General features: G+C 42.3%; 2 protein-coding genes across 6 annotated transcripts in view; one reads left to right on the top strand and one right to left on the bottom strand.

The window, feature by feature from the left end:
• Positions 1–27275, bottom strand: part of Ctnna2 (catenin alpha 2) — a 1099183-nt gene that overhangs the window by 359157 nt on the left and 712751 nt on the right. The window lies entirely within an intron of this gene.
• Lrrtm1 (leucine rich repeat transmembrane neuronal 1) lies at positions 11370–14492 on the top strand. Of its 2 annotated transcripts, none has more exons than XM_075983797.1 (2): positions 11370–12215; positions 12498–14492. In XM_075983797.1, exon 2 carries the CDS (start codon positions 12557–12559, stop codon positions 14123–14125), a length of 1569 nt encoding a protein of 522 aa, XP_075839912.1. In that variant the 5' UTR covers positions 11370–12215; positions 12498–12556; the 3' UTR covers positions 14126–14492. The 2 variants fall into 2 exon arrangements, with proteins under 2 accessions (XP_075839912.1, XP_075839911.1); XM_075983796.1 differs by having other exon boundaries at positions 11579–12211.

Raw genomic sequence — 27275 nt, 5'->3', positions numbered from 1 at the left:
CACTTCTTCATTGACACTCTTTTCTTGGTAACTCTAGCTTGTGTGAAGCTGACGACCGAATTCACCATAATAAATACCCTGCCTAACTTTTCATGAATCAGATCTCATCTGAATTAGTCTCTCGTACATAGTTCTATTTACATATTCCCTATCTATCAAGGTTGATGATGTCTGCTTACAAATTTACTTAGCCTGGTTCCCTACTACACACCTAGAGTATGCCTGCACTGATTGTTTAATAGATACTTCTTAGCCTTGATGGTAAGTTGATTGATGGGTAGCAAGAGAACCCACGCCCCCCAAAAAATAGTTCAAATAGTATCAGTCTAGGCAGTTTGGATGCTCACCTTAGGAGACCTGGATAGAGGTGGGCGGTCCTTGGGCTTCCCACAGGTCAGGGAACCCTGATTGCTCTTCGAGCAGATGAGGGAGGGTGACTTGATCGGGGGAGGGGGAGGGAAATGGGAGGCGGTTGCGGGGAGGAGGCAGAAATCCTTAATAAATAAATAAAAAAAAAACAATAAAAAAAAGAGCATACACCATGTTTCAAGATGGGGAAACCCCAATCAAGCATCGCACAGAAGGACAGCATTGACTTTACAGAAACTGAATCTCCCTATTTTTTCTTCCCCATTTTTCTCAAAGGCAAATTAAGAAGGATTTCTTTGGATGGTATAGTAAGTTTCTTTCACTTACGTAAAATCCAAAATTTGAGGGGAAGAAAAGCCACACATAATTTGGATGTGACTTGTGTGTCCAAAACACACAAGTACAGCTCATTACTTCCATCCCTTTCTTCAGACCTGGGAAATGAAGAGACTCCTCCACACTACAGGACATTTGTATTTCTTATAACACAATTACTTGCTGAGTTCTGCTAGTCTTGCTTGGTACTTAGACAAAAATCCTGAAAATTACTCGGGGGTATGTACATGCTCTACAGATGTTTAAACTATCAATTAAAGATTAGAGAGGCAATCTTTAATCCATCAGAGAACCAAAGTCCAGTTAAGTAATGGTTTGGCAGAAAGAAAGATCATTTCAAGCCTATCTTTCCTGACCTGATTGTGTGAAATTGCTCTAACATTTAAATGGTTGTTTTACAGTCAGACGTGATTTATATTTTTCAATGTTTATACTGTGTTATTTTAATTTCAAATTTCAAATTTTTATAGGCAATGGACAACTTAGCAGAAAAATGTTATCCCCTTTCTTTCTAGCTATTCATGCTGTGAAACAACCTGTTTTACTGTTTCAACCTGTGTTTGTTCTGTTTCAATTGTGCAGAAGGAAACCGTTTTGGCACCTTTAAAAATCAAAGATCTATCACTCACCAGGACAGCATAGCAACTGCACGAAGGGGAATCACGAGGAATAGCAAAAAGCTACAGGGCTTCTAAAATCTTAGCAGGTTTATGGATCACCTAGGGATCTTGTGAAAATGGAGATTTTTTTTCTGGGTCCTTCTGTCTTGAATGGAGTCCAGGACTCAGTGTTTCTGACTCACTGTGGGTTACACCAACACCATTAGTTCTTGGTGTTTACAGATGATACTGCTGAAGACTTAAATAAAGATCACCTGACAGCATTTAGTATTTGCATTAGAGATGACATCAAACTTGTGCTGTTATTCTTAGTTTGCAGAAACACCTGTAAGCCCTTCAAGTCCCATCAAGACAGGGAACCTATTTCCCTAATCCTTAAGTCAAACTGACCATGTGACTAGCTTTGATCATCAGCTTAGGTAGTAGCATTTGCTAGGTGATACATACTAGAAAATAAAACCATAAATGCTGAGAGATCTCTGTTGCTGTCCTTGGAAGCCTGTAGTCCTATAGGACTGTAGCTGAGTTTACTTGCTGGAGAATGCAACACTGTGGAAGAGAACACTCTTCACCCAGTCTCTGGCAATCAAAGATGGCTAATTACTTCCAACTACCATCTTTGAATGGAGCCATCCTGGATCTTCCCATCTCTGGCAAACACTTGTGTAAACAACACAGATGCCTCTAGTGAACCAGCCCCAAAGGAAGATAACCTCAGTCCCTACACAGAAATTGGAGCTAAACAAAATCACTATTGCTTTAAGGATCCCACACTGGGATATTTTGCTTTGTTGTTGTTAAAGGTGTAAGCAGTTAAGATCTTTGTGCTTAGGAGTCCCTTTCTTTCTTGCCTTAAATCTCTATCTTTTTTTTTTACTGTTCAATAATGAAAATTGATATAAATAATTATTGAAATAGCCTTTCATTGCCTTTTAAATGTCATAATTAAATTCCTTTTTTTTTTCTTATTTTACAACCTTGAAAACATGGACAGTTTTGTTAAATAGTATAACAGCTTTCTCCTTCATAGGAGAGATCTCAAATTTTCTTTTCAGTAAGTTTTAGATGTTTCACATTCTTCTGCCAACAGGACAAATATAGTCCTCTCTGTTGAACTACATGTCTAACCCCTGCCTTGTTCCACATCTGAGAAGGTGGCATAAGGTCTACCTATAAAGGGATACTCTCAGCCTGAGAAGAGACATCAGCGACAAAACCTCTTGGGACAGGATACATTTAGCACCATCATCTTTTTCCAGGTTTATCCAATCAGGCATCTCTCCAAGGGTTGGTGACTTTCACCATTTGAATTGGTTCATAAACTTATTGAGCTGAAGCACATTTTTTCTTTTGTATTCCGCTGATAAAATAACACTAATAATAGCTCCACAGTTGTGCTTACATATGAAGGGGCCTTTGCTATAAACAGTTTCACAATAATTAAACTCCCCCTATTTAGCTTCCATTGCCTTGTGTTCTTCAGGTTTGAGAATTCTCAATTTGTAAAAAGGCTCTACTTTTATCTAGAGGCATTCTGCACACCGAGTAAACCCTATCTTAGTAGTAGAAAACTTTTGTTTTAGGAATAACTTTTTTGTTAAAACAAGCAGTGTGTAGGTAAAATAACTACTTTTCTCATGCTGCAATGAAGCCCTTGACAAGCAGGGTTGGAGAGATGACTCAGTGGTTAAGTGGTTATTGCTTCTCTTCTAGAGGACCATGGTGTAGTTCCATGTACCAGCATCAGGTGGTACACAGCTATGTGTAACTTCAGCTCCAAGGGATCTGATGCCCCCTTATGGCCTAGGAGGGCACTCACTCACACATGGCATATGCATAAATTCACATTTTTTACATACTATACACATAAACACAACAAATCTTAAAATCAAAATACGCTGGGCTGGATAGTTGGCTCAATGGCACAGAGCACTAGTTATGGTTGCGAAGGACCAGGATTCGATTCCCAGCATGCACATGGAAATGCACTATCTCCCTCAGGCACCAGGCATTCCACGCAGCTGTCCATCCAGGCAAAAATCTCATTTTGCAAAAAGTAATAAAAACAAGTCAAATGAATAAACAAAACAAAAAACACCCGATGAAACCAACTAAAAGGAGGAAGAGTTTATTTAGGGGTCACAGTTTAAGACGGGACGGGTCTTCCCAGATCTATACTACTGCCTGAATTGCGACTTCTGGCTGTGTACCATTCCTATTTAATCTTTCTTGCTAGAGCTTTGTCTCTCCTCTGACCACTACAATCGCCAAGCACTTCCCTGTGTAGCATCTATTCAGACCTTCAACTGCTCTTTCTTAGCAAATGGGGTGTGCTTCATGCTCTCCGTTGCCTCTCTTCTATCCGCAAGATCCACGTTTATTGAAATCATCTTAAATTATTTCTCAGAGGAAAATGCCACTTGAAAGACCATCATTTCCACCGCAGAACAGCCATTGCCTCTGGCCTGCCCTGTCCATCTTCAGTGCTAATCCATTCAGACCTATGTATTCTCGCACTTTAACAGATAGGGCGGCCTCCAAATGCTCTTCTTGCTTCCAGTAGCCTTTGTTTGCCCTTTTTGTTTACAAACATCATCAGAATTGCACTTCTTCAACCTCCTATATTTGGGAACTCAAATGCCGGGTGGAAAGTCTGCTCAACCAAGCTCTAAATCCACCCTCCAGTCTCTTGGCTCCTTGCTCACTTCCCTTTCACACCTATGGGCATGGTTATCCACACTCTTTGTACCCCAGTAGATCCCATAGTTTTGTTTGTTGTTTTGCCACAGATTGGAGTTATCTTGTCCCCTTGCTGACCCTGCTAATCCACACCCCAGTTTCTTCCTGCCTCTGTGCACTCACTTGCATGCATGTGTGTTGTGCTTGTTCCTCTGTGTGAGTGTGAGTACACCATTGCCATAATGCTCCTGTACAGCTTGAAAGACCAACTTCCAGGTGCTGGTCCTTGTCTTCTTTCCAGTTTCCTGTGGCAGGGTCTCTTAACTGAGGCTTGGTATACCAGGCTAGCTTGCCTATGAACTTTGGAAAATTATCCCATCTTTACCTTCTATCTTTCTGTAGGGACACATTGGGATTATAGATGCCTGTAATATGGCTGAGTTTTATGTGAATTCTGGTGATCCAAATGCCCCCAAAAGGACTGCACAGTGAAGCAATTTTACTCATGGATCCATCTTCCCAGCTCTCTTTGTCCCCTCTGAGTTGAGTGTCTCTACCTGGCCTTGTTCAACTATCTAGATAAATCTCTCCAACAACAGTCATAGTTTATATCTTTGCCACAGCATAAACCATGCAGTTTTGGTCCACAGCTCCTCTAAGGTTCAAGGACCAGAGAAAGTATGGGCCATATTTAACTTACAGCATATTCTCAGTTGACTCTTCACTTAACCTAAAACAGACTAAGAAAATAAACACAGCAGAAACATTTGACAAATAATTAAAAAGGCATTCTCTGTGGAAGATTAAAAGGCAGTTCCTGAGAATGGAAACAGTTTGCAGAAAGAGATAAAATAATCTGAATATATTGGAATTCCAGAGTATGTTGCTTATGGATGCTGGGCACAGGGAATCCCATAGAAAGTAGATTCATGGAGGAAAACCATGTATAAATGGTATAAGCCTCTGTGACCCCATCTGGAAAAATCTGGGCCTTCCAGTTTTAATACTGTTGCCTATCTCCCAAGGGAATATGACAAATTTTCTATATTTACTTCAGGTTCCCTGGGCTACTGGTTAGGTAAATAATCAAGTCAGTTAATATACTCAACTCAACAAGCATGTCTGTGAACTAGCAAGTACACCTGACTTCCCTAAGAAAGACACAGGCACATTATCAGATTATGTGATAATCTCTACAACATGTGCATAGGGTTCCTCATATCTGCCCCATTATATATACAGGTAGAAGGCAGAGAAGAGAGGCAACGGAGAGCATGAAGCACACCCCATTTGCTAAGAGAGAGCAGTTGAAGGGCCGAATAGATGAAAGGTCTGAATAGATGCTACACAGGGAAGTGCTTGGCGATTGTAGTGGTCAGAGGAGAGACAAAGCTCTAGCAAGAAAGATTAAATAGGAATGGTACACAGTTACTCCTTCACCTAGTTGGAGAATGGACCAAGGTGTGTTGCATTGTGTGCTATACAGGGGTTTCTGAAAGAGAAGAGAAAGCAGAGAAAGAGCTACTGGGGAAGAAACATGCACAACCTTCCAGAAAGATACCTGGGAGCATACACTGACAATGCTTTCAAAATCCCACACTCTTTGAACACCAGTTCCATATCTAGAATAAAAGCATGAGGTCATGTTTCCTCAAGTGTGCAAGGTCCATGCATATGACTGTATTATCACAGCATATTTCATAAGGCCCTAAAAAGAATAACAACCTAAGCACTGAGCAAGAGGAGACAAATTCATGTACAAAATATCTCCCAGACTCCATGGTTCATTTCTGGGTTGCTGGCTTTAGTTGCCTTACTTGTCACTATCAATTGAGTTTTTTAGCTTATATTCTCTAATTTTTGCTTTTATATACACATGACACAATAATGTTGGGCAGTGCTTAGAAATGGACCAATATAAGTGAACTTTTTTTTCTGGAAAGACAGCTTTCAAACACCTCTGCCTGTCCTCCCCTCATGAACCCCTGCTGTCCTGTTCCTTCTATGATTGGAAGTCTGGAGAGACAAGATAGAGTGTTGCCCTTAGATCAGTCACCATGGAGTTGAAGTCTTATGTCAGATGTCAGAACATCATCAAATCCTAAGGATGAAAGGCAAAGGCAAACTGGCAGAAAGCCTTACGAATGCTTAGTGTCTTCCCTATACTGACTATAGAATCAAGCCTTATGAGAATGCCTCCTCTGGACCGGAGGCTGTGATAGACATAGACCCTGTACTGCCTGCTCTCAAAACCTAATAGGAGAGATACAATGCAGTTGAGTAAGTTTGTTTGACCAAACTCTACCACCAAGATTGAATTACAACGTAACATCTTTGTTCCTTCCATTCCTCAGTTACAAAACTAAGGAATTAATATGGAGGAATGGGTTTCCATTTCTGGTTAGGGTTGGACAGTTCTCCAACATAATGCTTCTCAATTTTTTTGTTTTGTTGGTTTTATTTTTGTTTGTTTTCCTTTCTTCCTCCTCTTCTTGTGATAGGGTCTCTTGCATCCTACAGCTGGCCTTGAACTGGATATGTAACCAAGAGTGACCATTAACTCCAGATCTTTCTGTCTTTACCATTACAGATTGGCACCTCCTACATCTGCTTTACCTGAAACCAGGGCTGTATGCATCCATGGCAAGCAACCTGCCAACTGAGTTACATTCTCAGATATGTTTCCCATTTAATAAACTTACTAAATTGTTTAGGTATTATGAGTAAATGCTGGGATTGAGGAAGCCCCCAAATCTTGCATTTTTTAACAAGTTCTGAGGTTACTTGTCCCAGCTTGTTTTGAATCATAGCTTTAACAGGCGTCATCTCAGTAAACTCTCCCAAGTATCCTGGCAGGTAGCCATCCAGTGACCTATTTGACTGACAATGAGAATGGCATGTGTAGAGTCACAATGACAAAACAAAACAAGTTCCAAATGGTGGCTCATGCCTACAGTTACAGCACTCGAGAGGTATAAGTGGTCACCAGTTTTAGGCCATTCTGAGCTACAGAAGGAGTTCAAGTTCAGGCTGGCTACATATGAAAACATTGTCTCAAAACAAAATAAACTAATGAACAATAATGGAAATAGCAGAACAAGAATTCTAACTGAGCCAATTTTTCTGTTTCGTTTTGATTTCAAGATATTTAACAATCTTTGCCATTCTAAAATGGCCACATGTAATGTAAATGTAAATGATTGCCACACTCATATAGAATGACCAGGACCAAGAAATTAGTTAAAGTAGACAGATAGTAGAGTGGTAAAGAATGAGGGACTACTCTGTATGGGCTAAGGAAGGATGGAAATCAGTTAAGCAATCCTAGACATTTGATCTTTACATTGAAGGTTAGAACAAAAGTCACCAAATAGAACATGAAATAAAAGGTCCACCTAACATTTCAAAACCCAGTGCATAAGCCATCATTGAACGGACTCATAAATAGGCCCAAGATATCAGGGCACTCATACTTACTTAGTTTACTAGCATTATTGAGTTCATGCATTGAGAACAACAGGGTAGGTCTTATTATTACTCCTATTGCTATCTTCTTTCAAGAGAAGCAGACAGTCTGATCAGAAGGGACTTCCCCTTTCTAATTTGTTTCCCCTAAGTAGGCCTCCTGAGAGAAGTCTGAGTGTCCTCACCCCTGGGTTCCACATGCATCTGTGGTGACACTCCACATAAAGTACCATCTGTGTGGTGCATGCCCAGAGGAACAAAGAGGTTAATTCTCTCCTTTTGAAACTGTGACTCCCACCCTCCCCCAGTTTCTCTAAGTGTTTCCTTTTAAAGAAAAGCCATGGTTCACTGCTACTGGAAATTAAAGACAACAGCAGAAAGATCAAGGTCCAGGCTGGTACCGGCAATGACAGAACATTAAAATCGCTATTTTAATTTCTCTTTCCTTGAACATTGACAAAGACTATTGAAGAAAAGACAGCTATAGCACAGATTAATTTCATATAGTGTGTGTGTGTGTGTGTGTGTGTGTGTGTGTGCTCACTGACACTAGTGTAGGGAGAGGTCAGAGGTTGATATTGAGATATCTTCCTCAGTCACTTCTCTTATTCTTTGAAATATGGTCTCTCACTGAACCTCACTGTTTAATCTAGATTGCCTGGCCAACAAGCTTTCTGGATCCTTGTGACTCCAGTGCCAGTGACTAGATTACAGTACACATCACCACATCTGGCCAATACATGGGTGTTGGGGTTCTGAATTTATGTCTTCAAGCTTGCCTCTAACCACCTTACCCACTTACTCCCCAGCACCATTTCAGTATCTTCCTACTTGTAACTCGAAGACTCATAGACTCTTTGGACTTAATTGAACAAATTGGAAGTGGCTTTCAATTTAGCTGAAAGGGGTGACAATAATAATTAAATGACTGCCTCCATCTCACATCACAACGTGAAGCACCAGGAAAACATGAGAGGGCTTATTAAGTAAGGGTTGCTTTATAAGGTTGAGGAGAGAAAGAATAACAAACTAGCTTTTCTTTTTACAGGCTATACTTCTAGCTTCTCCAACTACAAGAAGCTTTTTCTCTTCTACCTCTCCACCAGATTTGCCTTGACAATCACAATCATACCCTGAACACTCCAGACTTCTTCCTGATGTACTAAAATAATATTTTCAGTACTTACCCTTTTTGACACCAGACTAGAGAGCCAGGCTTCCACTCACAAACCCATGTTTGCATGTAGGTTTTAGAGTGTATGTTTGATGCATACCTAGCTTCTAGAATTGATGGTGTATTACTTCAACAAGATTGACCCAATCTTCTACCTTACACAAATATGCCAACTATCAACAGGGATTTTAAGGTATGCAGAACACTGCTCTCTTGCTACCCAACAAATGAAGAATACATTGGGCAACACAAATCTGTGGTTATCCTTAACAAAGAACTTAACCAAGAATATGGTGGTCACATCACTACTTGATGGGTTAAGCCTTCTCATAAGACATGCAAAGAGGAAAGACAGGCAAAGATAACTGAAAGTACATTTCTCCCGCATTTCAGTATCTTGGGTGCTTAGAAGAATGAAATGAAAATTTGTGAAAAACAGCCATATCAACTTGCTGTGGTGACTCAAAAGTTGTCGTTTCTCAACTCAACTTTGCTGAAACACTTGATTCATGTTGTTCTTATTTAACCTAATTTGCATTGATTTAATCAGTGCTGGTATGCTTTAAATACATAATAAATTGGGATTCTGCAACTCAGAAGACTTAGAATAGCTAAATTTCAATAAAGCTCATTTCAATCTGTTAATGTATACAGCTCTGCCAAGGGATTTAAGAGGATAGAAAAGATACAACTTGCCACATTAGAGGTGAGAAGGGCTTAAAGATACCATGCAGACGAAATGATTTGCAGCAGAATAGCATGAAAAACTATATATATGTATAAATACACATGTATATATATATTTCTTAATTACAGCCTAGAAGCATCTTCTACACTTTGAGTGGCATACTTAGAAGAAAACTCACATATAAATGCAGTGCATTTAATTTTATTCTCTTTCTTTTTTGCTAACACTAAACTCTTCTCTGCTTCTCTGTACCAGCTCTACAAATCAAGTGACATCCAAAGTAGGACCTCTTCTTGCCCATTTGGCAGCCTCTCTCATCCTTTTGCCAAGCTGCATGCATTAGAAGGATTTTCTTCCTAGCAGCCATGGGGATTGGGTGCCTTATGCTCACAGTACTTGCTGAATGGCTGGCCACTGTTTACCTCTGCTTGTGCCTGCCCAGCCCTGCTCCTCCAACCCTTTAGAGTTTATGGCTCAATCAGTCGGCATGCTGTCAGAAATAATTGTTTTGGCAAGGGGTAAAACCACTTGATGATGAAATTGTTTCTTTGTCTGTTAAAGTGCTCTGCAGCAACTCAGAAGTGCCAAGGGCCCAGTCCAGAGCTGGGTTGGAGGCAGAGTGAGGACCAGTGACCATCTAGACTGGCAAAGGAAGAACACAGCTCTGAGCAGGAATGGCAAAGATCTATCTGTGTCAGTAAGAAGGTATACGACCTTGAATAATCTCCAGATGTCTCTGGCCTCAGTTTCGTCATGTGCAGAATGGAGAGGGTTGATTTTCTAATGTCTCCTTAGCTCCTAAGGCAGCATGTGATGTCTAGGACATTTCAGATTTGTGTTCTTTTCAATTAAATGATGCATCTTGGAGATGAATGACCACGGCAGAGCTCAGAGGAATACAGAATGGAATGATTCATACCCTTGTTCATATGACTTTTCCTGAAAAGTGCCACCTGCCTTTGGTGACCTCAGTTCTACCATTGGTCTTTTCAACTTTGCTGTTAAGGGCCAGTCTAGTGACTTGACCAGTCACTACTTTACCTAATAGATCTCCCAACCCACCATCACTCCTAGCAAAGTAATAGGGACAGGTAATGCCCATTTATTTAGAGCTCATTAGAGGCAGAAATGACAGGAATGTAAAAACAACAAAACGCCTTAACTTGTGACTCCCCACGACACAGGCTTACTAGTCATCTTTGAGGATGTTGTTCCTCTTTTTTTTTTCTTGCTGTTGTTTTCTTTTAAACAGATAATCACAGGTCTCTGGCAATAGGATAGATTCCTTATAGACCAGTTGTGACTGGAGGGTTACTTAATTGCTGTATGAACTCCTATCTCTGAAGCATTGAGGGTAGACAATTGGGCACAGGCTTTTTCTGGTATTCAGGAAAAGGAGCATTTTTCTGTATAGTCACAAAGCTGAATTAGAGATGAGGGGATGAGAAAAAGGCTTCCTTATCTTTAAACTACCTCTTTTCTACATATTTTCTAGTACATTCTCCAAGGGTTAGACGCAATCACCGTGAACAGCACGTGTCTGTGTTAGCCTCTCCTATGCGTACAACAGCATCTTTATCCCTGCGGGCAGTGTGATCCAGGGACAGAGTGTAGACTGGGTGAGCCCCGTGGGATCTCCAGCATGCTCTCTGTATACAGGTTGAATCTGTCATAATGCAACCCTTTCTCACTGTCAGGACTCAGACGGCTTCTCCAACAGAGTGGGATAAGAAAGCATTTTCTCCACCCCTAAAAAAACGGCCAGCTCAATGTTGAAGGCCAGTGTTGGCATACTGGCACATGGAGGGGAGGGGAGGGGAGGGGAGGGAAGAGAAGAGGAGAGAGAGACAGAGACTATTAGAGTCAAACCCCAAATCACTGCCTTTTGTGCCTCCTCTCAAGTTGCTTTTTGGAAAGCAAAGAAACAAATGTTGATTGCTATACACAGCCCTACGTATCTGTTACACGTAGGCAGTTTAAAGGGTGTGTGGGGAGGAGTACATCCCCAAAGAAAGGTTGGCGCGGGGGGGGGGGGGGTGGCGAATATGTCAGTCCCTCATTTGGATATATCTTGTCAGTGATGATGTTTCTTACCCCATGCCGTCTTCTTTCCTTCCCCCCGCCCTGAAATATAGACCAGGAAAAAAAAAACAAGAAAGAAAAAAGCTGAGAGTGTTTTTCGTTTCATCAAAGAACATATATTACTTTAGCGGTTTGGTTAAAAAAAAAATGTTGGTTTTCTGCCCACCCCTTTTCAATCTGCCGGTGTCGGAGGTGCTCGGAGAAGACGCACAATTGCGAGCAGCTTACGACACTCAGTGAGCAGTCGGTGCCGGTGCAGGCTCGCGCACACTCCTCGGCGGAGGGAAGGAGTCGAGCGCTGCTCTGCGCTCCGCAAAGCATGAACCGGCCAGGTTTCCGCAGCTGCCTAGGGCACGAATGGCAGGCGTTCTTCAACCGGGACACCAAGGTGGCTGCGATCCGAGGTGGTCATTGCCGATGACATTCTTCAGACTGTCAAATCTTGGGGAGTCTCGAGCCCCGAGTTTGGAGTTGATTTTTTTCTCTCACCCCCCAACCACGTCACAATCTCAACTGCAGAGGAAAAAAAGGGGGACCGAGGCAGGAAGGCGAGAAGCCCAGGCTCCCGGCACGTAGTTGGGAAACTTGCGGGTCCTAGAAGTCGCCTCCCCGCCTCGCAGACCGCCCCTGCAGCCCCGGAGCGCAGCAGCAAAGTGAGACATTGTGCGTCTGCCAGATCCTCGGGCCGCGGAGCAGGGCTGCCTCGGGAAACACAGAGGGGTCTTCTCTCGCCCTGCATATAATTAGCCTACACACAAAGGGAGCAGCTGAATGGAGGTTGTCACTCGCTGGAAAAGGGTGGGTAAGACACTTTTTTAATTAAATTCTTTCCAGAAGAAAAAAAAAAATTTTCCTCCCTTTTCTTTGCTGCCGCATCTAACATGGACTGCATTACCCCGGCTTTGATCTTTCCGTGGCTGTGAACTTTGTATGCTGCCCGGCTTTCTGCATGCTTAGAGGTGAACGTGTGGCTCTGGGGAAGGGGGGGTTCCCTCTGCATTTCTCTATATTGATTTGATTTTTTTTGTCCCTCTTTCCCTCCTCCCCCTCCCTCCCTTCTCCCTCGGAATAAAATATGATATAGATTTCTGACCCAGCGCTTCCAATGGACATTCTCCAGTCTCTCTGGAAAGATTCTCGCTAATGGATTTCCTGCTACTCGGCCTCTGTCTACACTGGCTGCTGAGGAGGCCCTCGGGGGTGGTCTTGTGTCTGCTGGGGGCCTGCTTTCAGATGCTGCCCGCCGCCCCCAGCGGATGCCCGGGGCAGTGTCGGTGCGAGGGGCGGCTGTTGTACTGCGAGGCGCTCAACCTGACCGAGGCGCCCCACAACCTGTCCGGCCTGCTGGGCTTGTCTCTGCGCTACAACAGCCTCTCGGAGCTGCGCGCCGGCCAGTTCACGGGGTTAATGCAGCTCACGTGGCTGTATTTGGATCACAATCACATCTGCTCGGTGCAGGGGGACGCCTTTCAGAAACTGCGCCGAGTTAAGGAACTCACACTGAGTTCCAACCAGATCACCCAACTGGCCAACACCACCTTTCGGCCCATGCCCAACCTGCGCAGCGTGGACCTGTCCTACAATAAGCTTCAGGCTCTGGCTCCGGATCTCTTCCACGGGCTGCGGAAGCTCACCACGCTGCACATGCGGGCCAATGCCATCCAGTTTGTGCCGGTACGCATCTTCCAGGACTGCCGCAGCCTCAAGTTTCTAGACATTGGATACAATCAGCTCAAGAGTCTGGCGCGCAACTCTTTCGCTGGCTTGTTCAAGCTCACGGAGCTGCACCTGGAGCATAACGACTTGATCAAGGTGAACTTCGCTCATTTCCCGCGCCTCATCTCTCTTAATTCGCTCTGCCTGCGGCGGAATAAGGTGGCCATTGTGGTCAGCTCTCTGGACTGGGTGTGGAATTTGGAGAAAATGGACTTGTCGGGGAACGAGATCGAATACATGGAGCCCCACGTGTTCGAGACCGTGCCATACCTGCAGTCCTTGCAGCTGGATTCCAACCGCCTCACCTATATAGAGCCCCGTATCCTCAACTCCTGGAAGTCTCTTACAAGCATTACCCTGGCCGGGAACCTGTGGGACTGCGGGCGCAATGTGTGTGCCCTGGCCTCCTGGCTCAGCAACTTCCAGGGGCGCTATGATGCTAACTTGCAGTGCGCCAGCCCCGAGTACGCACAGGGCGAGGACGTCTTGGATGCTGTGTATGCTTTCCACCTGTGCGAGGATGGGGCCGAGCCTACCAGCGGCCACCTCCTGTCGGCTGTCACTAACCGCAGTGACCTAGCGCCCCCCGAGAGCTCGGCCACCACGCTGGTGGAAGGCGGGGAGGGGCTGCACGATGGCACGTTTGAGCCCATCACCGTGGCTCTCCCGGGCGGCGAGCACGCTGAGAACGCTGTGCAGATCCACAAGGTGGTCACGGGCACGATGGCTCTCATCTTCTCCTTCCTCATCGTGGTCCTAGTACTCTACGTATCCTGGAAGTGTTTCCCAGCCAGCCTCAGGCAGCTCAGACAGTGCTTTGTCACGCAGCGCAGGAAGCAGAAGCAGAAACAGACCATGCATCAGATGGCTGCTATGTCTGCCCAGGAATACTACGTTGATTACAAACCCAACCACATCGAGGGGGCCCTGGTGATCATCAACGAGTACGGTTCATGTACCTGTCACCAGCAGCCTGCAAGGGAATGCGAGGTGTAACTGGCCCAGTGGCTCTCAACCCATGCGCTACCAAATACGTCTGGGCAGCCAGGCGGGCCGGCAGGCACCAGGACGGGTCTCCTCTACGCACTGATGTGTTGACTGAAACTGTATGGGGATCTCTCCCAGAGACTTGACATTTTAGCTTTATGTGTCTTAAAAACAAAAACAAAAAAAATAAAACACAACAAAAACCCCACCCCATAATCTTCAGGACAGTCTGTCTTAAATTTCATATGAGAACTCCTTCCTCCCTTTGAAGATCTGTCCATATTCAGGAATCTGAGTGTTAAAAAAAGGTACCAATCATTGATTTTTTTTTTTGTAAACTAAAACGTTTAAAATAAAATAGCATTTACAGTTTCTACAGGCTGGTGGAACCTGAATGACTGCTACCTGTCTTACTGGAGAAGCAGTGGTTAAAGTTTCCTTGGAAGGTAGATGGGAGTGGAAGTGAGGGGTCTTGGCAGGTGAGAAAAATTTCAAGAAGTCGTGGAGCAAAAATTTTAGATTCGATTTGAAATGATACGAGGGGCAAATGAGGAAAGCTTATCACTGTAATGGTTCTGGTAATATATCTCTGTGGATAAAAGAAAAAAGTCAGGAAGACCCTTCCTAGTCTGAGGACTGGGCTAAGACATTTAGCTGCTTTAAAGTGGTGGGAAAGGCATGATTGGGGCATAATTTCTAGGCCTTTAAGGCAGAGATCAGAGATCTTGGCAAGATCATTGCAAATGGCTTTTAAAAGGCAAAGCCTGACAGTTTATCCTGCAAGCAAGGAACACCCCCCCCCCCTTAAAATAACCACCTTCCAAATCAGCACAAAATTTCCCACCAAATGTCATTTGGTCTTTTGATCTTAATTTTCCTGTGTCTTTTACTCTCCAGAATTAGTAGCAATCTGTGCCCTTTATCATGCCCTCCCATGGCAGAGAGAGAGAGAGAGAGAGAGAGAGAGAGAGAGAGAGAGAGAGAGAGAATATGAATATAAATATCGCAACATTCAATACTGAAAGACAGTCTCTGGGAGTTAGGAGCAGCAAGCCTCAGCTTAGGAGTTTCTGTGGGGAGAGAGGAAGCCCTGAGTCAGGAATCCCCCTTGGGTAATGACTTGTGGTAAGAAAATCCAGGTCCTGACTTGGCAGAAGAGTTTTGCAGGTGAGGTGGGAGATAACCCTCTTTATGCCGCTATTTGTATAATACTGACATGAGAATGATTTGTTAGAACAGAACAAGAATGCTGCCACCTCTCAGATGCTCCTTTTATGTGGTGTGTTGTTTCCCTGTTTTTTCACTTAAAAAAAAAAAGCATGTTAATATGACTGACAGCCTCTCCCTAACCTTCAAAGGCTTCTAGGGTCCGTCATTGACATTGTAGTTGTTTATTTTTATTGAACTAAAGAGTGAGAAAGTGGGAGTAGTGGCAGTTGGGTGGGTTCTAGGAAGGGCAAAAGAGGAGGAAGGAGTGTATTGATGGATGGTATTTTTTTAACCACCTAACAATGTAAGCAGATGTTTGATTGGAACACACTGTCACAGAAAGCCGATAACAACTGGACCCTGTTTCCCATGTTATCGTTCTAACTGATACTAAGGCATGACATCCCCCCCCCCCTTTTATCCCCTGCCTTCCTTTCAAGAGATAAGTACAAACAGCAGGGATCAAGATAGGGGGGTGCTACTGGTGGTGAACACATAACCCAATCTCTCAAAATGAAAATGTATCCAGTTACTAACCTAAAGAGGAAAACCCCACTTTGTCAGTTGCAGAGACGTATTAGCAGAACGTTTCCTTGCTAAACTATGGATTGGTGGTAGATTCATCTTCTACTTTTGAAGATATCAATATGTTTAAATTATGGCTTACAGAAGACTCCTTCTAGAAAAATGTTTTGCAAATCTTTAACATGTTAATCCTTAGAGGATAGTTGTGCACATCACCCCCCCTTTCCCTCTCCTCTCTCTCTGTCTCACAGCTCAAACCTGACATCTGATCAAGAAACTTCTCCTCAGTCTGCTTATAATAACAAGACTTTATAAAACATACCATGTTCCCAGCACTCCTTCAGGTGTGAATGTTTTGGAAGACAGGTGTTTTGTTTGATAACTTTATGGATGGGGTTAGGCTTCCCTTTAAGCACGAGGGTGTTGAATTGCTTTTGTAAACAGATTAACCCTGAGAAGGTAGGAGTAGGAATGTGCCTGATATCGGCAGTTGAACTTTTATTAAGAGCACTTCCTCTGGCAGAAGCATGACATTTGCTTTAGTTTTTGTCTTAAATTACAGCACTATGGCCACTGAAGTAGGGTTCCTATTAAATTTACCTCTTCACAGAGAGACTACAGGAATCCAACACCATATGCTGTTCTTCTCTCTTAGTGCACTAAACGATAGTGTTGGTCTGCTTGGAAGAATTTTGCTTCTAGAAGCAAACCTTTGTGGCAGACAGAAGAACTGCAGTGTTCCTCTGCCCCTTAATATTTGCATTGGAATCTAGTGTGCGTCTACCCTAACACTCACTCCCCAATTCCTTTTCTTTTCAGCATAGCCGGAAGAGAGGGCATAATCATGTTTTGTTTTCTGCTGCTCCACTATTCTCGTGATAAAAATATGTATTGATGATATATTTAGACCCTGTAAATCAAATAAAGAATCTTTAGAAAGAAAGATCAGACATTAGGTATTTTCCGAGCAAATCGTGTGTGGCCAGCTAAGTTTTACTGTTCATATTTGTAGGCAGGAAAGAGTATCCACACACACACAAGAATTTCACTCACATATCAACCTGGTTCAATGTCTCTGGTTTTTTAGAAGGGCAGAAGGAGAGAAAAGCTAAACATAAAGGACAGTGGTGGTTTTAACTAAGGTTTTGTGACACTTGCAATCTTTTATTTCTCAAATTAATTAATCTTTAAGCTTTGAGAATTTAGCTGTGACCCCTCTAAGCAAACTGTTACACATTTAAAAGGGAATCTAATTTTCAGATGTGTAGAACTTTTTTTCCTCCCTATTTTTTTTTTCCCAACAGAGGCTGCTAATCTCATCTTGTGCTCTCTGTAAAGAGTTCAAGGCCACAGTCATGTCTCATTCTGGGCATCGTGATAGGTTAACCCTGTCTTTCATTATTTTTCGAGCTGATTAAGGTTCAACAATGGTATTGGGGCATTTACAAAAATACTTACAGAGTAAGAAAAAAAGTGTTTTCAAATGATGAATGGCATTCTCTCATAATGGTTCTATCCCCAATAGATTCTGAGGTTGTGCCAGAAAGGTAGACTAAGGAAAATTCATTTTGGACCTACATGTAGAGGAGAGGCAGCTCCTGACTCTTAGACTTCTGTCTGCATAGTAGCACCAGCTGCCTCAAAGAAAACCACACATTCTGTACACTTTAATATTCCTATCACAAGAAAACATGATTCAAAAGAAAGGCCAAACAGACATGCATGTTTAAAGTATTCTCCCAAGCTACTCAGTGTGTAAGAGCACCTCACCTTTGCTGCCCATTTGAGAGAGGCAGACATTTGGTGTGACTTCGCATCAACAACACATTTATGAGAATGTGTAAACAATTAGAGGGGCAAATACCACTTGTTATTCTTCCCCAGTTTCCCACGCAACTGCACACATAACATTGGCGGGCTTTGGGGCCACCTGTGTTTCTGATTGGAATTAATCGAGTTGTCAGCAAGTTTGATGCTGTTCTATCTAGCATGGCCAAGTGACAATGGGCACCCCTGGATCATAGACTCTGGTGAAATAAAAGTCATCAGATGCTTCTTCTTGGAAGAAATGATGGAAAAACCAGAATATTTTGTACCTGTGTTAGAGAATGCGTATCAGAGTGCTTCTTATCATGATGACAAGAACCCATTGGATTGGTGCTTATGTTAGCTGGGTTGAGTTGGTCAGTAATGGACTGTAGACCTCTACAAATTTAGCTAGAATATGACTATTAAACATATTCTACAAATATATATTGAAAAGAATTGAGAGATACACCTCTCTCTGTCTCTATACCTGTCTATCTATCTGTATGTATGTATATACTTCCCTTATAGAAGTACACACACATACATACATATATAGTGTTTTATACAAGATAACATAAACCTACATACATATACATACACACAGTAAAATATTACACAACTCTTATCTACCATTAATCACTCTCATTCTTCTGTGATAAACTTGTTATTTGGAGAAGAATGTGATAAAAAGAAGAAGAAGAAGAAGAGAGACACAAATAAAGTACAAAGGACTGACATTGGTTGATGGTATTTTCAAATCCTGTCCCTGAGCTGGTTCAGGTTTGGCAGCTGGGTCTCCTCTAGACCCCTCTTCTCACAGCAGAGTATATGCCTGCTGTCTATCTAGTGGTTAGAGATAGAAATGACATTACATTCTTTTTGGAATATACTTACTTTAAAAATTTTAAAAATGTTCCTGTTGGTATTTGTTTGATTTATTTTCCCTGTGAAATTCAGTAGATATAATTCTAATTTCTGTCTGGCAATGACAGTCATCTCCTAGGTAGACAAGATTCCTAAATACCTTAGGGTTTTTTGTTTGTTTGTTTTGTGTGTGTGTGTGTGTGTGTGTGTGTGTGTGTGTAGGCATGTGTGTGTGAAGGTCCTGACTGTTAAATCCTAATGTTTAAAACAGAGAAGCAGAGAAAATGAAGTGTTTTCTTGGCATGGGTGCAGGCAACCTGATCTGTACAAGAAGAACCTGAGGCCTACAGAGGCTGAGAATCTTGTACAAAGTACAAAGGGTCTAAGCTAGTGAGGGATGCTGGAGTCCATTCTGGTGACCTTTTTATTATATGGAATATTTTTCCTTGAACAATTATTTTCTCTACTCTTATACCCACCAAAGATACTATACTCTAGAGAGAATATATTTGCCAATATATCCTGGTTGAATGCTGAACACATTCTTATTGAACATTATGAGTGTGGTGACACACACACACACACACACACACACACACACACACACAGATACAGAGAGAGAGAGAGAGGAATTGGTATTTCCATGCTTGGCTGGTATGCTACTGGCCTCTGTAGGATCGAGGTTGAAGGTACAGCTAAACATCTAAAAATGAACAGGTTGTCTTTAACGCGAAAGAGCAATTTGACCCCAAATATCAAGAATGCTGAGACTGAGATACCTGACTCCATGGTAGGAAAGAATCCTGGGACTATGTCTGTACTAAGACAGAGTGGTCTTTCTCAGCTTTTATTTCATCGATGTATTTCCCCCTTTAAGGGCCCACTTTCTCTTAACCAGGGAGTTGAAAGTTTAAATTAAAAAATCCTCAGGTTATTTGTTAATCAGCAAAGGACATAGTTAGCACATCCTTCCCAAAGAACATATGGCAAACCTTAAATTAACTAAGAAAAAACTAGTTGGAACCATCAACTGACCCACTTTTCCCTTTAGCAAGACCTCATTTAGGAAACATAGTAAGGAAGGGATCAAGTTAATGGTGAAAAGACTTGATTGACACAAAGGAAACCAACAAAGTCTGACATTCCTTCCAGTGGAGTTTTGGGGTCTAATCATATCCAGTCAACCTTTCTCTGCATTGTCCTACCCCAAACAAGATTGCAATGTATTTGAGACAAGGATGAGCATCAATTAAGAGAAAAGAATCAATGTGTTTACTCAGGAGTGGGGTGGGCATGCAAGTTAAACGAGTTACCTCAGAGTTTAGAAACAGGCTTTCTGGAACTGAAGACATTGCTCACAAATGTATGTGGGGCTAGGGATACCAAGGGCAGGACCGACACCCACAGGATGGCATGGGGGGGGCAGAGAGGTATATTAAAGGCAAATACTTTATGTCAGGGTGATTCATGCTAACCAAAACACAACTGCAGGGCAGTTCAAGCTATGCAAACAACAACAAGAAAAACAAAAACAGAATCTAGATGTCAGGAGTTGTGGTCTTCAGACCGGATGCTATTCTTCATTTTCCAGAAAAGATGAAAGTTTTGGATGCCCATACCTCAGTAAGTCTCATTCCCTCTGCATTTGAGAAGGATTTATGTGGTATTCCATGAGGATACTTTCCATTCTGTACTTCGATTTCACCATTTCTCCCATCAATAAAACATGAAACAAAAGTAGTTTTCAAGTTAGTGTCATTTAACCAGAAAATTAAAACCTCCCTGAGTTCCCATTCCCCAGATATTCTGATTCATCAGGCTTGCCTGCATATGAAAGCGAAAGAGCAGATAAAAAACTTACTGAGATATATGAGCTTCAGAGAGGTAAATGGAAATTCAGAAAAAGAAAGATGAAAAAGTTCAGGCGTGTGTGGTATGTATGACTATAGATTTGTCAAATATGCTGAAAGGTTTATGGAGATACCCAACCATGCATATATGAGTGCTGAGATGCAGGACTAAGACACATACCCAATTAAAACAAAATAGAAAGCTAAGGAATGCTCCTGGAATGAGATGAATGAAGGAAAATATTTGTCAAGGATTTCTAAAATAAGTTAATGTGAAGTGGCTACCATTGCGGTTAAGAAGATGAAAGCATCCTATTAAATTAATAATGTAGGGGATGAGTGGAGGGAGAAGAGGAGAAACATGAAGAAATGCAAAACAGGAGAAAGAGATGAGAGGACTGGAAAGAAGAGAAGACTTTCAAGATTTGTGCTTTACATTGTTGAAGCCACCATCACTGGCATCTGAGCTAGATTAACTCCTTGACCCTATTTAGTTGTTTTTCTTCTAATCTAAGTAGTTAGCTATTTGCTTCCTCTCATTGGGCTATTGGGAAGCCATTTTCGCTCAGCCTGTGTGTATGGGACCACTGGGGACTTTTGGTAATAATAATGACTAGGGGAGGTTTTATAAATCTTTCCAGATGATTGAATTCACAGGTGACCCAGGTTAAGAATCAAGAATTTAGAAGGTATTATCATCATATGCTGTGTTTTTCAGCTATATACAAGATATATGCCTTGGATAATAGCTTTGGAAGAAGATATGATGAGCCTGTAGCTAGGCTGGGTAGGGTCCTAGTTAAGCATGGACCTCCTTATTGCCCAGCTGCCCCCATTGCCTCCATCTGGTGGCAGTGACGAATTCATAAGTACAGGTCAGCTTCAAATTTATTTCTGAAGCCTTGTTAGCCTAGCAAGCTCTGCTAGTGAAATCCTTTATTGGATTTCATTTTCAGAATAGTCTTCCAAGGCAGACATAGACTTATCACATTTCAAAGACATGAAGACCGAGTCTTAAGGCAATATGCAGCAGGCACAAGGTTATTGATTCCTGGAACTTCTGCCTCTCAGCTGAGCATCCTTATTCTTCCACATCTTCCTTTTCCCTTTGGCTGATCATGCCATTATGAGGTCAAATACCCACATCTGTTCTTCTTTGAGTCCTAGGAGACACACTTGTCCTCCCTCTTAATGCATCTCTTCCCCTCCGTTAGTACACTGGCACACAGTTTCCTCTCTGCCTTTGTGTGTATCCTCATCCTCCCTGAGACGACATGCTTTCCTTTGCCACTCAAACCTCTGGGTTGGCAAGAAACATACCCCACCAAAATGGAAGGTTTTCAACACTTTCCTAATACCTGTAATACCAAAATATCTCCTTTGTAGTCAACCCACAGCTACCGAAAGTTTTGCCACTGGCTCTTCCAAGAATGTGAAGGCAGAATCCTAATAAGACTTTGATTGATGTGAGGTGATTATTCTACTCAGAGATTCTGGCAGTTTGAACAAGAATCTTGGCCCAGGGTGCTGCGAGACAGGGGTAACTTAGAGCAGTTGGTCTCATATTCAAAGAGCCTGCAGCTAAATAACTAGGGTGGCATATATTTAGCCAGGTGACCATACCTTGTTCAATGCACATGAGCCATCCCAGGTAAATGCTCACCTAGCCCATCAGCTTCCCAGTTGTGTAAGAGCTTAAATAAAGGTCAGGGCGGAAAAACATTTATTTTCCTCCTTAAGCCAGCATCCTCTTTGAAAACAGTGTATTTTTTAAAACATTTCCCATCAGCACGTCTATCTTCAATTAAAAATTCTACATATGAAACTGTGTGTGGCAGGAATTCCAGCTCAGAGATATTGTGGGCGGCCTCGAACAAAAGGGAGAAGGCTCAGCAGCATTTGGAAGCTGGATTAGTCTGTCACAGAAAGGTCTAGAAAAGCCAAGTTACACACAATTAATGGAACAATACAACAATCTGTCTTCAGCTGGCCCAGGCATTCCTGTCATTTGTCCCTCAGCTGCAGAACCACGTGGGCTGTGATTTTGTGTATCTGCTCCATCATGATGCCGTTTTCAGTGAAATCTTTATTTCTAGCACTGAGACTGGGGGGTTGCTTTTTTTTTTTCTTTAAATTTTTTTTTTTTTTTTTTACTCTAACCAGAACAGTCCCTTTTTGGAGCTCAGTCTCATTCTGCTAACTGCCCAGGCCATTTTTATCTCAGCCTCTCCCCTCTTTCAAAAACCATACATGTATAAAAAAAGACCAAACTACACAGGGGGTGAGAGGATGAAGGATAGTATAGCTGGGTTGCTCTATATAACATATCAGGCAGACCTTTTACCTTCTAATTATATTGCTCAGCTCATTCAATCAGGGAGCAATAGTTTCTTTCATAAGGATTGAGTACATATTTATTGAAGGAAAAATAAAACCATTTAGCCTGTAAATGATTGCGCTTATGAAGGTGAGGCCCAAAGCCAGAGAAACCTGGAGGCAAAGCTCTGGTGGACTTGCTGTGGGAGTGCGCAGAAGATGCCTCCCTATCTTCTTGAGTCATTTATAAAAGATGATCCTTTAGCTAGAGGGTGATAGGCAAACTGTTCAGTCCTTCAAATTTTGTCATCTGAGCTCCGCCATCAGTCTGGATCTATTTTTGTTCAGATGATTTTCAACATGTTTAGTCTGAAAATTAAGTAAGGGCTGTTGAGACTGCTGAGAGGGTAAAGGAACCTGCGTTCAAGCCTTAGGACACGAGTTCAAGCTTGAGGACCCTCGGGGTAGAAGGAAAGAATTGAATCCTTCAAGTCCTTTGACTAGAAAATACCTTGCCTTTACCATTGTGTTCAGGCAGGACTGGCGGGCATAATCCATTACAGAACATGCCAACAGCATTCACATGTTTTGTACCCAAATATGCACATACAAGTAAGGAGTTAGTACGGTTCTCTCCACATTTACATGGATTGAAGCCTAGTGATCCCTCTTCCAGAAGCACTGGTTATGAGGGTTTTTGGTGACGCAGCAAAACTTACCACAGCTCTGCATTATCTGTAATCCACTGACAGTTCCCAAAGAGGAAAGCTAGTCAATAGCTTGAGGTCACCATCCAATGCCTACGCTTTTACTCAAATATTGGTTATATTAAATCATACCAGTCCCAGGATACTGAGCAGACATACATGCCTTTAGATAAAGACCATGCATTTAACAGCCCTTTTCTTTGTGTGCAAGCAATCCCAATTTGATTGTATGAAGCAATGAGAACAACTGAGAAGAACTTTTTCTTCTGAGAAAGGAGGTTGAGCATCAAGGCAGAATCTCTGGTACAGCTTCGCCAGTTTTCCCCTAGATCTTGAGCTAGATGGCTTTGCTTGTAAAGTTCGTCCTTCCTGTGTCCATGGTGAATTCTAGCTTTGCTTCTAGCTCCCAAATTTAGTTGTCAGGTGGAGTATGTAAAAGCATACTGGAAGGAAGGGTAATTCCCAGCACATTCTCCTGCACTGTGACTTGGGGACTGGCAAAAAGGTGACTTCATCAGCGTCACCCCAAGGGCAAGCTCCAATGCCCAGAGAGATCTAGCCAGTCTCACTAAGAGGAATACATTTGGCCAGAGGAAACAGTCTTTGTTCCACTTATGTGTTGAAGTCTGAATTTATCCACCACACGCCATTTCTATGGTTTCTCAGAGGGAAAAAAGTTAAAAGAATTGCTCTACTTTAGGTTTCCAAACGAATATTAGCAACACAGTATCAGTACTATCAGAGAAAGGTCTCACTATTAGGGAACCGAGGGAGTCTTTGAGTGTCAGTGTCTGTCCTCGTTGACTTATTTTGTTGCTTGTTTTCTGCCTCCCACCTTCTCTTCTTGCTTCCTTCCATCATCAGTCTCTCCTCTTTCTTTCTTTTTATTTATTCCTCTTAAGTTCATAATTATGAACCACACTATGCTTTTCCAACTGGGGCAAAATTGCATTAAAAGAGCAAACACTGGTTTTTGAGGGTTAGCAAAAGTATTCCTCAATTTTATGTATAAAGTACAGATATGCATATACCACATCAACAGTTATGCAATATATATGTAGTATTGAAATCTCAGGGCAACAGAGGACAGTTTTTCTCACTGGGAGGAGGTAATGATGAGGGGTGGGTAAAGTTTGAGGACACTAAGCTAGGCCATCATTGACATGGTGAAGACATAAGAGCAAAAATGATAAGCCTCTTGGTAGATCATCAATCAAGGTTTTGAGATGAAGAAGAAAGGGGGTACATGTGCTCTGAAAACAAAAAGAAGATTCAGAAATTATGTGGACAGCTGCTGTAGCCACTAGAACACATGGTCTTACCAGGCTCTCCTGGACTCAACATATCCCACAGTTGTCGTTTGGAGGCTTCATGATGCATTAAAAAATATGGTGATTATGGACTTAATAGATAGAGTCCTACTTCTGCCTCTGTTTACTGGGTTAGCTAAATCATCCCCCTTTTGGACTTCAATATCCTTGTCTATGAAATTTAGGAAACAATTTCTTGTGAGCCTGTTTCACAACAATCCAGTGAGGCTCAAGAGAGACAAAGTTGTTAAAAGAACCTTGAAAGTAGCAAGACTCAATGCAAAGGTTAAAGGTAGTGAGAAGTCTTAGGATAGCAGTGACAAGAGTTGTGTGGTTTCCTATTCCCATGTGACTTCTAAAGGCCACATGCACTCCTTACATCCTTTCTGTGAGTCATTGTTCTGCATGAGGAACCTTGCCATTACTATGCTGAGCCTGGCCACACCAGGCAGGCCACTGAACAGAAAGGAAAAGGCCCAGGTCACCCAATCTATTTCGCCATTTCGGTTCTTTGAATATCAGTTATCACACCTGTAAGATAGTCCTACTCAAGGTGGCCTTGAAGTATTTTAGGAAAATTATCAGAAATCATATGCATTGGATATGTTAAAAAGTTGGCCAACAATAAGTGTTCAATCAACATGCATCTTGCCTGTGTCCCTTTGGCAATGCAGCTGAATACCACGTGTATAAAAATAGGATGAGGGTAAATGGGATTGGCATGAGAGTCAGTTGATCCCCTGATGATCTAAGAAGAGATTTGAAGGAATGTGGAGAGCACTAGATCACTACAAGAAAGAGTAAAGAGCTGGATTGGAAGTAGTGATTAGTGGAGAATGGATGGAGAGATCCCTTTGTCTGTTGCTGGGGTCAAGCATAATACTTAGAAAGGAAGTAGCACAGACCTCACATAAGGCCCTGCCATAACAGATACTTTGTGCCTAGTCTACAGTGTGTGCTTTAATATTATTGTCTAATATAGTGGCTCTCCTCAGTTCTAGCAACAGATTCTTTATGCATTCATCCTCTACACACCTCTCCTCTGCCTCCTATACCTGCTTCATCTCCTCAGAGCTTGGAGACTTCTGGAGGAAGGGGGGAGCTGAAATTTTACTTGGTTCAATGGTAATCATGCTTTGCCATCAAAAGTGCATGTGTTGCTTTTGTGAGCCTTCGAGCACTGACAACTACAGTGGTGTTGTATCTGCCAGCCTTTGAGACAGTATTTTTGGACTGCACAGCCAAGTGGTTCTGACCTCAAGTTAAAGCCAGACACACATGCTGCAGCAAGCTGCCCGCTGGGCTCCCCATGTTTATACACAGAATTGCTAACCCAAAAGAACTGCAGCTGAAAGAGATATGAGAAAGGAATGAATATGTTTCGGTTTTTATTTTGTACCCAAACCAGCTCTTTGAGGGGGAAAAAAAAAACAAGAAAAGGGAGGGAGGGAGAGAGAGAGAGAGAGAGAGAGAGAGAGAGAGAGAGAGAGAGAGAGAGAGAGAGAGAGAGAGAGAGAAAAGAATCACTCTCCAAGCTGGTGCCCTGCCAAGCTTCCTCCCCTCCCTTCCTTGTCCAAGCACTCCACCGTCTGTGCAGACTGTATAACAGCAAGTTCTGGAAACAGGCTGAGGAATCTGGGCCAGTCCAGAGGGTGTGCTATTTGGGTATCTGTGTCTGGTAGGGCTTTAGAGACTTTGCTTTTCACCTTAATCTTTTATCAACTGCCAACCCTTGGAAGCACATCTGTTCCCATCAGCTTCTGTTTGTAAAATGAGACTAAAGGTAACCTCTCCAGAGAAATTCTCGTCTCTTCACTGTAGTTCAGAGCTTCCACTAACAGCTTGGCTCACCAGACAGGACTACAGTGAATTAAAGAATGTTAATAAAAATGAGATAAAACATCCAGGGATCATTTTTTTACCCCCCCAATTCTTCTATGCTCCCGTCTAAACGTTATCTTGTCAGAAAATTTGCTCCTGTGATCAACATGAATTCCCAAAGCAATTTTCTAGGAGCAGACATAGATTTGCCATAATCACTAGGAGCTTTCATTCGTGTGCTGAGTAGGGGGTGGGTTCCTGCTATTTGTCTCACCATTGGGTAAGCAATCCTTTTTCGGGACACTCACCAGAGGGTGAAAAGAGGGATATGAGATTTTTCCCCTTTTTAAAATAAGTAGGGGCAACAGAGAGGAGATAGTTCAAGTATCTGGATTGTGGCTTGAGATGGTAAGTAAGTGCTTAACTAAGAAAATAATTACCAAGACCCATGAATCTGTGCCCACAAATGTAACGGGCACTAAGTAAATAGAGTGGCTTACAGTGTACTTAAATTTAAACTGTCTCACATAGATTGTATCTATGCTTTACAAGAAGGGCAGATTAAACACACCATGGGATAACACTTGTGCTGCTTTCATGATCATGTTTGCTTGACCATTGACTGTCACAGTCATAAAGAATGAAAGAAACACAAAACATCTAGAGATCAATATACAAATTGTGTGCAATTTGACAAACAACTCCAAATCCATTCTAGAATGGTTCAGTATTCCTATTTTGAAAATAG

Source organism: Microtus pennsylvanicus, chromosome 8 (assembly GCF_037038515.1).
Source record: "Microtus pennsylvanicus isolate mMicPen1 chromosome 8, mMicPen1.hap1, whole genome shotgun sequence".
NCBI classification, from domain to species: Eukaryota; Metazoa; Chordata; class Mammalia; order Rodentia; family Cricetidae; genus Microtus; species Microtus pennsylvanicus.
Note: the sequence above shows the minus strand (reverse complement) of the source record. Positions and strands in the feature narration are given on the sequence as shown.